The 15617-nt window shown below is 35.5% G+C and overlaps 1 protein-coding gene across 2 annotated transcripts in view; it reads left to right on the forward strand.

Moving 5' to 3' along the window:
- PRKG2 (protein kinase cGMP-dependent 2) overlaps positions 1 to 15255 on the forward strand; it is an 87488-nt gene extending 72233 nt beyond the window's left edge. Inside the window, exons 16-19 of one of the 2 annotated variants that reach the window (XM_090266716.1) lie at positions 2818 to 2940; positions 6975 to 7037; positions 13007 to 13073; positions 14901 to 15255. In XM_090266716.1, the coding sequence (XP_090122842.1) occupies positions 2818 to 2940; positions 6975 to 7037; positions 13007 to 13073; positions 14901 to 14996 (349 nt within the window). In that variant the 3' untranslated portion in view covers positions 14997 to 15255. The remainder of the gene's footprint in view (positions 1 to 2817; positions 2941 to 6974; positions 7038 to 13006; positions 13074 to 14900) is intronic. The other variant, XM_090266717.1, reaches the window with a different exon arrangement.
- The last annotated feature ends 362 nt before the right edge of the window (positions 15256 to 15617 follow it).

Below are 15617 nucleotides of genomic sequence, written 5' to 3' on the forward strand. Positions count from 1 at the left end.
TTTTACATTACACATTTCAATGTAAGGTTACCTGTGATGCATTCTATATCAACATGCATTGAGCAAACAGATGTGAAGGATTATTTTATATTATCTGTAATCAATCCCAAATATTCATTGCTGAAGATTTTGAAGGAAAGAAGAGAAGAATTTCCAAATAGTCATTCAGAGAGAAAGTTGCTTAAGGTCTTGTGATGCAAGGAATTCTATTTCATGAATTTGTATTCTCATCCCTGGAAAACTAGTTCGCTGTATTTCTAAGAGACACATGATAGTTCCTGTAGGTAACTGGAGAATAAACATTTCCATTTTTACCAGCTGGGATAAATTGTTAAACTTAGATAAATAAAATGAGGAAATAAGGAAAGGGAAAAAACAACAAACAATATCTTGGAGTTGCTAAGGTGGCTTGAGTTGTTATAAAAAAGTTGAGAAATTGTTTCTGTAAAAGTTTTCAGGGTAGGGCACAGAAAATATTTTTTTTAAATATTTTATTTACTTATTTTTAGAAAGAGAGGAAGGGAGGGAGAAAAAGAGGGAGAGAAACATCAGTGAGTTGTTGCCTCTCACACACCGCCAACTGGGGACCTGGCCCACAAATCAGGCTAGTGTCCTGACTGGGAATCAAACCGGTGATCCTTTGGTTCACAGGCTGGTGCTCAATCCACTGAGCCACACCAGCCAGGGCTATTTTTATTTTTAAAATATATTTTATTGATTATGCTATCACAGTTGTCCCAATTTTTCTGCTTTTGTCCCACTCCACCTGGTACCCCCATTTCCTCTGGCAATCCCCTTCCTTAGTTCATGTCCATGGGTCATGTATATAAGTTCTTCGGCTATTCCATTTCCTATACCGTTCTTAACATCCCCCTGTCTATGCTATACCTACCAATTAGTACTTAAGCCCTGCACCTTTTTCCCTGATTCTCCCCTTTCCAACTGATAATCCTCTAAATGATCTCTATATCTATGATTCTGTTCCTGTTCTGCTTGTTTGCTTAGTTTGTTATTTGGATTCAATTATTGATAGTTGTGAATTTATTGCCATTGCCATTTTAATGTTCATAGTTTTGATTTTCTTCTTTTTCTTAAATAAATCCCTTTAACTGGTCATATAATAATGGCTTGGTAGTGATGAACTCCTTTAGCTTTACCTTGTTTGGGAAGCACTTTACCTCCCTTCAATTCTAAATGATAGTTTTGTCTATTTTCTTCACCATTTTTAAATGCCCTGAATTCTAGAGTCAGGAGGTAAATGAAAATAACCAAAAAACAAAACCAAAAGAAAACAAAATATAGTTGTAAATATATAAAAGTGTTAAAAATATTATAGCAATATTTTTGTTTTCTACCTTATTTTCTTCACAAGTGAAACATAAGTTATATAAAAGTTAGTGCACTCACCTTATTACAAGCTTATTACCAGGAGTAGGGATTCTCAATATCAAACAGGTCTCAAGCATGACCATTTTTCAAATGTTAAAGGACACAAGAGAATAGGTATTAAAGTGTTTTTAAAAGCAAAGTATATGCATTCACATATTACTTGAACTCAACTCCCAGTGCTTTCTTACTCATCTTAGAAACACTTTTCTTGAAATACTCTCTTCACAGGATCTTTCTCCATTTTTTCCCCTCACTGGTGGCTCCATCACAGACTCCATTGTTAAGTCCCTCTCATCATCCTGACATCTCATTATTGGGCCACCTCAGTTCCTGTTCGCTGTTTCATTTACTCACTCCCTGGGTGATATTACCAAATTCCATGGTCATAAATACTCTCTGATGACTCCTCAGAGTCATCCCTCCAGCCCTAATCTCTTCCAGAAATGAGAGACTCATAACTTCAACTGCCTGCTTAGCATCTCCATTTCATGTTCAAAATGTAACTCTTGATTCCTCATAACCTGCTCTGCACCCCTGCAGCCCCACCCCACCCCAGTCTTTCTTCTCTTAGTCAATGTTAGCTCTATTCTGTAGGTCAGAACACACTGATCATCATTCTTGAATTCTTTCTTCTACCATACACCACCGTTGACTTAAATGTCTAAATACATCCAGAATCCAGCCACATCTCATCACCTTTACCACTACCATCCTAACCTGGGCTACCAGGCCTTCCTTCCTCCACTGTTGTCACCATCACAGTTTATGCTCCATGCATTAAAAGAAAAATCTTACTCTGGCTGCTTAAATTAGATCATTTGACTCACAACATATTCCCAGGTCCTTCCCATAGCCTACTAGATCTATAGAGTATTGTGACCATCTTTTACATCCCTTTCTCCTGGTTACTCATTCCACTAGCAACAGTGTCCTCCTCCTCGCTGCTCCAGGAACAGCCCATGCCTGCTCCTTACTCAGGTCCTTTTGTACTTGCTGGCTTGTAAGCCTCTGACCACAGATGGTCATTCACTCCTCTTCATTCATGCTTTTGCTCCACTGTCAACTTTTGAGAGAGGCTTCTTGAATCTACTCTAACAAAAAAACTCCACCTCTTTCTGTCATTTTCTCTCCTTTCCTTTATTTTTCTTCTTAGGAATTATCACCACCTGACAAATTACTTGTATGAGTAAATATATATGTGTATAATTTGTTAAGTGGTATGAAATTAATAAAATGATTTTCTGCCATGTCTCCAGATTTTTGGTAAAACAACTAATGACAGAGAGAGAGGGAGGGAGTTAGGGAGGGAGGGAGAAAGTGAGGGAGAGAGGAAGGGAGGGAGGAAGGAAGGAAGGAAGGGAGGAAGGAACTTGGTTGTAAATGTGTCTCAGACCCTGGTTCTAGTGTTCTATTTCCTCTTTTCTCTAGCCCACCCTTTTCTGGAATTGACCAAATGATGACCTACAATTTGATTCTTAAAGGAATTGAAAAAATGGATTTTCCCAGAAAAATTACAAGACGACCTGAGGATTTGATTAGGAGACTTTGCAGGTGAGATTGACAGTTCGAAACCTCTCGTTCCTGGGGAAAGTGGGAAGACTCTTTATTTCTGTTTTCACACACTTTAAATTAGGTATACGTTTACTTTTTGCACTTTTCTCTGTAGTTAAATTATATTTAAAGAAAAATCATTTTCTGTTTTGCTGTTTATGCTAAGTGTTTGAGTTTACCTTATGTTATAGGATCATAGTAACTACTTAAAATATAAAAGAGATTTAAAATTTTCATGTTACTTAGGAATCATCTTTATCTGTTGTAAAACAAAATTAACCACAGCCTTAGCTTAATAAAGGAGTAATTAATTTACAACGTTGTTATTTTGAGAGAAAATTAGTGGTGATGATAAAGTGTTACTATATGCCTTCTTTCAAGCTTCATTTTTTTAAAAAAGTACTCCTTTGGACTTATTATTATTTTATTTAGGTATAATTGACATGTAATATTATATTAGTTTCCCATGTACAATGCAATGATTTGTTATTTGTATATACTGCAAAATGATTACCACAATAAGTTTAGTTATCATCCGTCATATAAAATTACAAAAATATATTTTTTTCTTGTAATAAGAACTTTTAAGATTTACTCACTTGGCAGCTATTAAATTATGCACTGCAATGTTATTAACTATAGTCATCATGCTGTACATTACATCACCATGACTTACTTATTTTATAATGAGAAGTTTGGACCTTTTGACCTCCATCACCCATTTTGTCAATCTCCACTCCACCTCACCCCTGGTGACCACTGTTTTGTTCTCTGATTCTATGAGTTTTGTTTTGTTTGTTCATTTGTTTTCTTTTTGAGTCCACATCTAAGTGACATCCTACAGTATTTATATTTTTCTGTCAGACTTACTTCACTTAGCATAATACCTTCACCATCCACCCATGTTGTTGTAAATGGCAACAGTTCAAAGATTTCATTTTTATGGCTGAGCTGTGTGTGTGTGTGTGTGTGTGTGTGTGTATGTGTGTGTATCACATAGTATCTTCTTTATCCGCTCATCCACTGAAGGACACTTAGGTTGTTTTCATTGTTTGGTTATTGTAAATAATATTGCAATGAACATAAAAGTGCATATGTCTTTTCAAATTAGTGTTTTGACCTTCTTCAGATAAATACCCAGAAGTAGAACTGCTGGATCATATTGTAATTCTATTTTTAATTTTTTTTTAGGAACCTCCATACTGTTTTTCATAGTGGTTGCGCCAATTTACATCTCTAACAATAATGTACAAATGTACAAGGGTTCCCTTTTTCTATATCCTCGTCAACACTTGTTATTTGTTGACTTTTTGACAATAGCCATCTAACAGGTGTGAGATTAAATTACATTTTGGTTTTGATTTGCATTTCCCTGATGATTAATTATATTGATCACTTTTTCATGTACCTGTTGGCCAGCTGTATGTCTTCTTTGGAAAAACTATTTAGATCCTCTTCCCATTTTTAATTGGATTTTTATTTGTTTGTATTGAGTTGTATGAGTTCTTTATATATTTTGGATATTAACCCCTTATCAGATATATGATTTGCAAATATTTTCTCCCATTCAGTAAGATGCCTTTTTAATTTGTTGATGGTTTCCTTTTCTGTGCAAAAGCTTTTTAGTTTGGTGTAGTTTCACTTATTTATTTTTGCTTTTGTTTCTTTTTTTTTGTTTTTGGAGTCAGATCCAAAAATCATCACCAAGAGTAATATCAGGGAGCTTACTGCCTATGATTTTTTTCCTTCTTTTTAGTATTTTTAGTATTTCAGGGCTTAGATTCAAGCCTTTTTAAATCCATTTTGAGAGTTATTGTGTGTGTGTATGTGTGTACGGTGAAAGATAGTAATCAAGTTTCATTCTTTTGTATGTGGCTGTCCAGTTTTCCTAGCACCATATATTAAAGGGACTATTCTTTCCCCTTGCCTCATTTTCCATAAATTGTTCATATATACATGGGTCTATTTCTGGGCTTTCTGTTCCATTCCATTGATCTGTGTGTCTGTTTTTATGCCAGTATCATACTATTTTGTTTACTATAGCTATGTAATATAGTTTGAAATTAGGGAATGTGATGCCTCTGATTTTGTTCTTTCTCAAGATTTCTTTGGCTGTTCGGAGTATTTTATGATTCCATACAAATTTTAGGATTGTTTTTTCTATTTCTGTAAAAAATGCCATGGAGATTTTGACAGGGATTGCATTGATTCTGTTGATGGCTATGTGTAATATAGACATTATAACTATATTAATTTTTCCAATTTAATGAGCACAGAATAGTTTTCCTTCTGTGTCTTTTTTAATTTATTTTATCAATGTCTTATAGTTTTTAGTGTACAGGTCTTTCATCTTCTTTATTACACTTATTCCTAGGCTATTTTATTCTTTTTGATGACATTGTAAATGGAATTTTCTTAATTTCTCTTTCTGATACTTTGTTATTAATATATAAAAACAAAAATATATATATTTTAGTCCTCATTTATTTCTTCTTTAATTTCTTCATTGAGCCATTGGTTGTTCAGTAGTATGTTATTTAATCTCCACATATTTATGATTTTTCCAGTTTTCTTCTTGTACTTGATTTCTACCTTTATCCCATTGGGGTTGGAAAAGATGCTTGATATGATTTCAGTCTTCTCTAAATTTATTGCGGTTTGTTTTATGCCCTAACATATGATCTGTCCTGTAGAATATTCCATGTACACTTGGGAAGAATGTGTATTCTGCTGCTCTTGGATGGAGTTTTCTGTATACTCTTTTAAGCCATTTCTGGTCTAATGTGCCCCCTGTGTAGACTACACATGCCTGTTGACTTTAGCAAGCAGTGGGAGAGTGTGGGGTGCACCTGCTGACTTTTGTGTGGCTGCAGGAGAGCTCTGGGGTGGGGTGCGCTCACTGGCACTATCACTGCAGAGGGAGAGTATAAATATGGCATCTGCCAGCACCTCCATCAAGGAGAGTCTCAACAGACTCCTGCCTCTCAAGCAGACATTTTAGGATTAGCAAATGAATTTACTTTATATATAGCTTATGCACTTCTCAAACTGCTACTTTTGTATTGGTCCCTAGGGTAAGTGAGTCTGTGTGCCAGCCCTTAACAGAAATATCTCATTTCTCTACAGCCCTTTAAGTCTCCTAAATGTGAGCCTCGTTAGTTTTCAGAGCTAGATATTTTGGGGGCTCATCTCTCCACTGAGGCTCCCAAGTGTGGGGGTGACTAATGTTGGGTATGAACCCCTTGCTGCACAGGAAGATGATTTGGATTTGTGAGATTCCTCCCTGGTTGTCAGTTGCCACACTAGGGGTGGAATTTTTGGCAAAACTGTGTCTCTGCCTCTCCACTCGCCTTGATGTGGTCTTCTTACCATATTTTGTGAGAGAGATGTTCAGCTAGTTTTCAGGTCTTTTTCAGAGAGAATTATATATGTAGTTGTAGATTTGATGTGTTCATGGGAAGACGTGAGTTTAGGTTCTTCCTACACTACCATCTTGTACCATGCCCATGACCTTAATTTAAATTACTCCAAATTTCTATTTACCATTAAAAATAGTTTATTGGAGAACAGAAGAGTTATATAATTTTGTTTGAACTTTACTTTGTTGCTATTTTCTTTCACATATTTGAACATTTTTTAAGCATTAAAATTTAGCAAGTTTAGCACATGAAACCTAGCTGTGGGTTGCCAACAGAAATATGTGTGTGCTTACAGGTGAGATCTAAATGATTCCCTACAGCTTTCCCTGATTTTCTCAGCAGAATCTATAAGAGTGCCCTCTCCTGTTCTTTTACATATTTATTTATAGTGCATTTAAAGCACTAGAAGGTGTATATATATATATAGAAATATAGATGTATATAGTTATAGATATAGATGTAGATGTATTCCTAGCTAATTTAACTATGGCTCCATCTACTTAGCTGCCTGGTCTGTGAATATTATTGAATAAATAAATAAATGTTACATTTTAATTTAAAATATACCCAAACATAATTATTATAAGTTGTTTTTTAAAAATATTATCATTTTAGGCAAAATCCAACAGAAAGGCTGGGAAATCTGAAGAATGGGATCAATGACATTAAGAAACACAGGTACACAGTTACTTCTTTGCCCAGAAATATATAGAAATTTATAGAAAATGTTGGTCATCTTGAGGCTTCTCTCAGTAAGCCATAAGGATTTCTTTACAGACTCTCAGATTTTCGCTCTTGGTGCTTTTTATTTAATTTGTGTTTTGCTAGATTCATTCGTAATAATCAGTCTCAAAATGACTTCCCTAATGCTGGAAATTCATATCAAGAATGGATAAAATTCAAAACAAGTTATAAAATCATATCTTTAAGTTCTAACAACTTAGTTTTTATCCACTGCTATCTTACTTATTATTTTCAAATATCAACTTAGAGTCTATAAATGGATTGTTCTAATTTTCACATTTGATTTGTGAATAAAGTAGAATTTAATTATTGTTATCAATATTCAAGAGAATGGCTCAGTTAAATTAACCACTGAATAGTATTGCATTTCAATTTTTATTAATATTATACATTAATTTTAAATATAATTTTCCTTTGACTAGGACTTCAAATTCTGAAGCCTCATGTTGTATTTTACTTTTGGGATAAAGTACATTGAACCTCAAAACCTCAAACAATGTTTTGTCCGTATGCAGTCAACTAACATGGACCTTTTGAGTTCTGTGAATCTAAATCTGTCATTTAGAGCCATAGATAACTTCCATAAGATATCTTTTTCTTAATTGGTTACATATATGGAAGTTGAAGCCTTCAAGATTGTTTTTTCAAATCAATGGCTAACTAAATCCTGCAATCCTCAAGATGTTTTAATTTTGCTTATGATTTACAGATATATCACCTATTGATAGTACAAAAAAGAATTGTGAGAATTTCATTATTGAAAACCTTTGGGTACATTGACATGTTCACTTTCAGAAGTGAAAACACCTCTCAATATTGCATTCCTCTCTGGATATTTTTACACAAGAATTAAGGGTGCAGTAATACAGTGTGAAAATAAAGGGAGAGATACTGCTGCATAGAAACACTGCTCATTTTCTTAACATTGGTAGTGCAGCTGCCAGCCCTGCTCTATCTATTCATGAACTTTCTTGAAATAAAGCCATGTATTCAACATTGTAAATTCATAGAGGGCTCTGCTTTAAGGGTGTATTAGGGAAGGAGGTGGGGCATGGAGAGAGGGGGAGACAGACACATCTGTGGATTTTATAAACATCAAAATGTTTATAGAGTATTTTGAGTACTTTCTTGTTTCTTGTCATCTTTTGGATTGCCTTCAATGTAGTTTATTAATTGTCTTAGATTCCAATTTATCTTTATTCCTACAAGCTGTTATCACAGTTTCTTATCTCATTATAACATGACACATAAACACGCTATTCATATGAAACAAACAAATGTCCTGACAATTAAATTATCCTTTTAACATATTTTCCTCATTTATTTCATTATAGAAGCATCTTCATGTTTTTCTTTGGGGTAATTGGGAAATAGAGTGATACAATTGTTAACTGGCTCCAGTTTTATCTTGTACTTCTTGTTTACCTGAGGCTCATTTAAATGTAGCTGTCAAATTATGATTGGATGCACATGTAGTTTGATGCCAGAGAATTTTCTCACCTCAGCATGGTAATGAAGAATTTTGAATTTCCTTTCCTGTAGGGATTAATTTGCCCACTCTTTTTAACAGGCAGGATGTTTTTTGGCATGTATCTATATAGTCAGAGTATAATGTGTAGGGTAGAGTTCACTAGCAAGATGTGCCAGATTTACACAGTGCCTTATGGTGAGCTCAGAGAGGACAAAAACATTATGTAATTCTATTTTCATAGTGTTTTTAATATATAAAGCACAGGGAGGCCTGAAAACTAGATTTCTCTCTGCCTTCAAATAGGAATATTCTAAAACCTTCCAAAAGTCCCCGAAGTTTATAGCTATCTACCCAGTATACTCTTGGAATTTTTTTAAAAAGTTGTTTAAAAACTTGCTATCAGATTTTCCTATTCTTCTCTAAAAAATACTTCTATATTTTCTCTTAGAGAACTATTCACTTTACCTTTGTATTTAAAACAATACAGTAAAACACGGCACATTGTTATATGTTTGCCCATTCTGTCTTAAATCATTTTTCTTAAAAACAGAATTCCTCCCTTCCTTATTTATGAGCTAACTTAGAAGCTAGGCACCAATTATGTCTCCCAACACCTTTCCAAAAAAAAAAAAAAAAGAGATAACAAATGTGTAGGGTACAATTAAATCTTCCCTGCTATGTAGAGGAATAATTTGTTTCAAGTGTCTTCACATTGCATTTAATGTTTCTAGTCTGTGAAATTACTTTCAAGAATAGCTTCTACAAGTCTTCTAAAAATGAAGAAGCAATTTATGTGCTGTTGCTGCTAATATTTCTTTGGTGAATACTTTTTACACATGAGTACATGCTGGCACTTGTATTACTTAAAATGTGGTTAATGTCAAAAGGCCAAGTGTTAAGTGAATAGCCACTCATGTTAAGTAAATATTGCCATAAGTCAAGTTGTAACAAGTACTCAGCAAGAAATTCACAGGGTCTTTGATACAGTAGAGTAACAGTAATAATTTTTATTAATATTTATGGAGTAGCTTCTGGGAAGAGAGCATTGTAAAATATGTTAAAAGGAATGGTGGCAGTGTTTGGTGTCAATGGAAAAGAATCCACAGAACTGTGAGCCTAGAAATCCCTCAAAATGGAGCATCAGTCTGTACAAAAAAGCTGATGGGTGGATCAAGGAGAGGACGTCTGTGGTTTCATAGCAAGCACAGGGGAAGCTGTACAGCTGGGGTGGCTGTCTGACTTCCACTCTTCAGTAGCTTATACCAAAATGCATTTTGGGTTAAGAATGAAACCTGAAATGGAATATACTAGGACTGGCCCTCTCTGTTTTTGTACTTTTTTCCTTGCTAAGCTAAGGCTGGGAATGGGAAATCCAGTCAAGGACTGAACCAAACCAATAGCAGGGGTGAAAAAGATTGAGAAGGGTGGAAGAATAATTTCTGGTGTCATCAACAGACAGGAATGTGACAGCCTCCTAAAGCCTCCCTGCCTTCCGTCTCACACTCTGCCACCATATGCCCCATGCTGTCCCTTATGGCCCTTCTCCACACAGCAGCCAGAATTATCTTCTGAAAACACATCTAGATAGCATTATTGGCTTAGAACTTTCTACTGGCTTCCCACTATGCCTAAAACTCTGATTCCTTACTGTGTCCTACCAGGCCTTACATGATCTGGCCTCTGGCCATTTTTCAGACATCTTTTTTTTTTTTTTTTTTTATTGTTTCCCCTGCATTCACCACACTAAAGCTCATTCCTCCCACTTCCATCCACTTGGAAGACTCTTGAAACCAATCTTCCTATGGTTTCCCTCTTCTTTTCATTCTGTCTTTAATTGTAATATCCTTTCTTCAAATACTACCTTCCCTAAAAACAGCCCCTTTCAACCCACCTCTATCCCAGTCATTAATCCACCACTTTATTCTCTTTAATCTTATTAGTACTTATTAGTATCTAAAATTAACTTAAGTATTTATATATATATATATATATATTTTTTTTTTTTCTTTCACCTTTCACCAAAATAAAAACATCTTAAAAGCAGGGTCATTTTTTTTTTTTGGATGTCTGGGACCAAACTGACTTCTTAGAAATTTCTGTTGTCTGCCTGACCTGACATCAGTGTCCCAACAGAAGAAATCAGAGGCTGTAGAACAGTACTATTCCATGTTCCTTATAAGATCCTGAGCAACCGTGTACATTGTGTTTGAGTGTTGTGTTTCCAGCCCACCAAGCTTTACATGTATCCTGAAGATCAGATCAGCTCTTTTAGATTAAAGATGTGGAAGCAGTAAATCAAAGAACTTTATCTGGCCATCAGCTTAATCCCATTACAGATTACTATAAAGTACTTAAAAAAAATCTTGGAGCTTTTAGACCCATGTGACTAGCAGTATCACCACCATGGTGTGATGTTACAGCACATGATAGTAAGAAGTCATGTGTAAGAATCTTCTCTTGCAGAGGCATTCAGTTGTTCAGAAGACACATACATTGAGCCCCTGTTCTGTGTCAAGTGTTAGGGACATGAAGGAAAAGAAACAGACAAAAACCACTGCCTCATGGAGCTTGTATTTTAGTGGGAAAGATAGAAAATAAACAGCATAAGTAAAATATATAGTAGATACATTAAGTAGTAGTAAGTGCTGAGGAGAACATATAAAATAGGGAAGGAGAGTAGAAACTATGGGGAGGGTGGGATGGGAAAGGGCTTGTCATGTTAGACTGGGTGGCCAAAGAAGGCCTTGCTAAGAGGATGACCTTTAAGAAAAGACCTGAAGGTATTGAGGGAACAAACCATGTGGAAATATGGGGGATACAACAATCTAGCTAGAGGATGTTGAGTGCAAAGGTGTTTAATTAGAGGAGTGCCCCTACCTTACTGGAACAATGGTGATGAGATTAATGAACAAGGAAGAGAGAAGACAAATGTAGGGCAGTGGTAAGGTGGAAGACGGATGGTGGTGGAAAGGGTGATTTTGTAAGACCTTGTGGCTTTTAGGAGAGACATGGTGGAGACTTTGCCTTTATACTGAGTGAAACAGGACTTACTGGAGAGTTTCAAACAACAGCATGATGAGACCTGACTTACATTTTAAATGATCACTCTTGCTACTGGGTTGTTTCCCAGGAGTAGATTATTGTAATACTGCAAGTAAAGAATAATAGTGAGTTGGCCTGTGCAGGCGGTGGGAAGGTGTTGAGAATTTGTCATATTTGAATACACGCATATTTTGCAGGTAACACCAGCAAGGTTTTCTTACAGACTGAGATAGGGGGAGAGAAAGGATTAACTCCAAGGTCTTTGGTTTAAGCAATTAGAAGAGTTAAGGCAGGTTTCTTGGGGAAAATTTGGAGCTCCAGTGTAGACCTTCTAGATGTCTGATAGGTATCCACTTGGGAGATGATGAATAGCACTTGTAGCTAATAGCCTGTAAAGGAATGGCAAAGTCTTGGTTAGAAATAGAAATATGGCAGTAATTAATATTATAATGCTTTTAAAAGCCACAAGATTCAATGTGATTACCTAGGAAGTGAGAGTATTGAAAAAAGAAGAGGTCCAAGGACTGAGCCCTGGATCACACCAATTTCCTATGGAAATAGAGGTGGGAAATGAGCGAATGCACCCAAGAAGGTTCAAAGAAAGCCAGGACAGTAGCATGTCCCAGAAGCCATGTAAAGAAAGGTTTCAGGGTCTGTGAGTGATGAACTGTAGCAAATGCTTCTAACAAGTTAAATAAGATGAAAACTGAGAACTGACATGATTCAGTGGGCTGAAGAAGGTGAAACCTGATTGTAGTGTGGTCAGGAGAAAATGAGTAAATACAGTGATTAGATAACTCTTTCAAGCAGTTTTCCTCCAATGGAAGGATAGAAACATAGTGAGAGTTGGAAGGGAGCTGAGGTCAAAGGAGAGTGTTTTGTAGTTGGAAGCAATAAAATATTTCCATGCTGATGAGAATGATCCAGCAGAGAAGATGTTGAAGATTCAGGAGGGAGGAGAATTACAAAAGCATGACTTTGAACAGAGAAGCGCCTACAGGCTCAACTATCGAGTACGGGAGCTGACCTTAGCTGGAAGCAAAAGCAGTTAATTCATGGTACTGGGGAGAAGGGAACATACAGTTGTGAGTAGGTAGGTAGGCAGATGTGCTGGTAGAAGATTGTGGAAGTTCTCTTTTGATTATGAATGTAGGGGGTGTAACAATGAGTGGAACAACAGGGAAATCTAGACTGATTACTGGTCAGCAGTAAGTGCTCCTTGAGGTTAGTGGGCATGAATTAATGTAAGACCAGACAGCTAGCACAGTCGAGTATTTTCCTTTGACCACATTGCTGTCAGGGAACAGACAACAAAATGGACTGACAGATAACTGATATGCTAATAGTTTTCAGGCAAGTAATATTACTGTGTCCTTTTCTCATTTCTCAGGTGGTTAAATGGTTTTAATTGGGAGGGATTGAAAGCTCGGAACCTTCCATCACCTTTACGAAGAGAGGTATGGTATCTACTATATTACTCTCATAATTTTGTTGTTAGTATTTGTTTTTGTAAATAGATTTTAAGGAGGTGTGTGTGTGAGTAATAGGTTTTAGATTTTTAAAATAGTTTTCTAAAAATTAAGATGTCATAACAGTTGTGGTTATAGGGCATTAGCTCAGCTCTCAGGAATCAATCACATGTAAATCTAAGGTGTGTTAGGCTGACAGAAATATAGCATGAACCAGAAATGTAGTTTTAAATTTCCTAGTAGTCACATTAAAAAGCGATAAAAAATAAGTGAAATTAATTTAATTAATATCCAAAATATTATCACTTCAATATAAAAGCAATATATAATATAAAATATTAATGAGATTCATTGTTATTTTTCATACTAAGTTTTCACAATCCCATGTGGTTACTCTTGCAGCTCATCAGGTCAGACAGGCTACATTTCAAGTTCTCGGGCCCTACGCGGGGCTGGCTGGACAGAGGGCTCTAGAGAAAGCAGAACATTTGCTAACTTAGGGGAAGAATGACTCAGGAATGACCTGGGTCAACACCCTGCAAACATTATGCTGTGTTCTGGCTAGAGGATTTGGAAGATCTATGTTTCCCCTTGTATATTTTTAGATTGACATTTGAGTTTTTTCATTTAAATTATTGAAGAGAATATAATTTCTAGTCTGCTGAAAATATTGACATTTTAAAGCAAAACATTACTGTTAGTTTGCCCCTTTAGTCAATATAAGTATCATTGAGATTTGATATCAATCAGATATTAAAAAATATAGACAGAAATATTACATCATTCCTTTTTCTCTCTGAATTCATATTCCATATTTCCATTCCATTTTCTCTTCAAAATTTCATTCTGATATAAAATATTTTTGTGCTTGGCAATCTTTAATCAATCATTCTTTAAATGTCTTTTAATTATAGTTTCATAAATTTAAAAATTCTTGTGGCAACAGAATTTCTTTGGCAACACAAATATTTCTTCTGGATTCAGTTATAATTACATTTTATAGCATTCAGTATCAAACAACATAGATATATTACAAAGTTTTGAAGTTGTTATTAAACACTTTTTGTAAAGAAAATAGTTAATGTGCCTGTGGATGCATTTTATTTATTTAAAAGTAGACTCAGATTCCACATCAACTTTATTCATTTTAAAAATTAGATAGATGCAAGTAGTAAGAGTTATGTTCACATAAATAAATACATAGGAGTGGAAGGTTTTATAATACCAACACCCCTCTGAATGCCTCTGAGTAATCTCCCCAGCCTCCCCAAAGCACATTATGATCTATCACAAATACTATTGTGAATGGCCTATCAGCTGATAATTCAATTAGCTACTTCTTACATTTGTTGGAAAGTTAAGAATTGGAAATCACATAATTTACAAAAGAGTCATTTCACTCTGTCAAGAGAGCCAACAATATTTTGAATTGTTCCTTTTTTGTCATTCTGGAAATTTTCTATAGTTAATTAACCATATAAAAGTTCAAGGTTGGTAAGAAACTTGTATCGAGTGGAAGGAGGATTCTGGCAAATTTTGATTTTTTAAAAAAGTATCTGCTGTCACTTTTTCTTTTGGAAATAATTCAAAGGCCAGGTAGCTTCCATGGCATGACCTGATCCATTTGGTCCTAAGGGGAGATCTCATGAGGCTGAGAATGTGACTCAAAATGACAGTTGGTCATCTTTTTTTATATGTAACTTACCAGTAGTTGCAGTTTAAAATCTGTGTTCAGATATGGAAAGCATTATCCAGATGTAATAGCATGCTTAGTCAACATCATTCTCATGTTTGCTTTAACCATTTCTCTATTAGCTCAGTGGACCCACAGATCACAGCTACTTTGACAAGTATCCTCCTGAAAAAGGAGTACCTCCGGATGAGCTGTCAGGCTGGGATAAAGACTTCTGACAGGAAAAAAAAAAAAGATGAATACTGCCTATCTACTACAGAAGAGGACTATGAGCACCAATAATGCAGTACTGATTATTTCTCTCTTTGGAGTATTATGATATCTTTTGGAAGATCATGAGGGAAAAGAAATCCCTGCCCATGAGCGAGGGTGGATGATAGTGGGTACAGAGGTAGTTCTGAATTATAATGTCTCATTTAGATGCTGTGAATTATTCAGGTTTTTTTTTTTTTTTTTCAAATGGTGAAGGCTATTCTATTCTCTTCACAGTCAGAACCATTTTTGTTGAAGGGGCGTAGTGTCTTCTGCAATCTATTGCTCTATCCTGATTGTACTCATCTCCTTTGAGTCCTAATAAGGTTTAGAAGTGTCTTGCCCTTGAGCAACTAAGTCATGCAAATGGTGTCAAGAACAAGGGTGAATTTTGCAAGATTTCACCTGCTCTCAACAACTCCATGTAAACATTATGGCACCTCAAATTAGCGGTCTGCAGAAATCTTGGTAGTCAAAAGAGGCTCTTAACTTTTATTTGCATTCAACCTAGAAATGTGTTAATGTGCTTCTGATATTAGTTTGGGGATAGGCAAGTTTGAGTATTCCGTCAATGGTACTGATCCCTA

Source organism: Furipterus horrens, unplaced genomic scaffold (assembly GCF_987537825.1).
Source record: "Furipterus horrens unplaced genomic scaffold, mFurHor1.1.pri manual_scaffold_2, whole genome shotgun sequence".
NCBI classification, from domain to species: Eukaryota; Metazoa; Chordata; class Mammalia; order Chiroptera; family Furipteridae; genus Furipterus; species Furipterus horrens.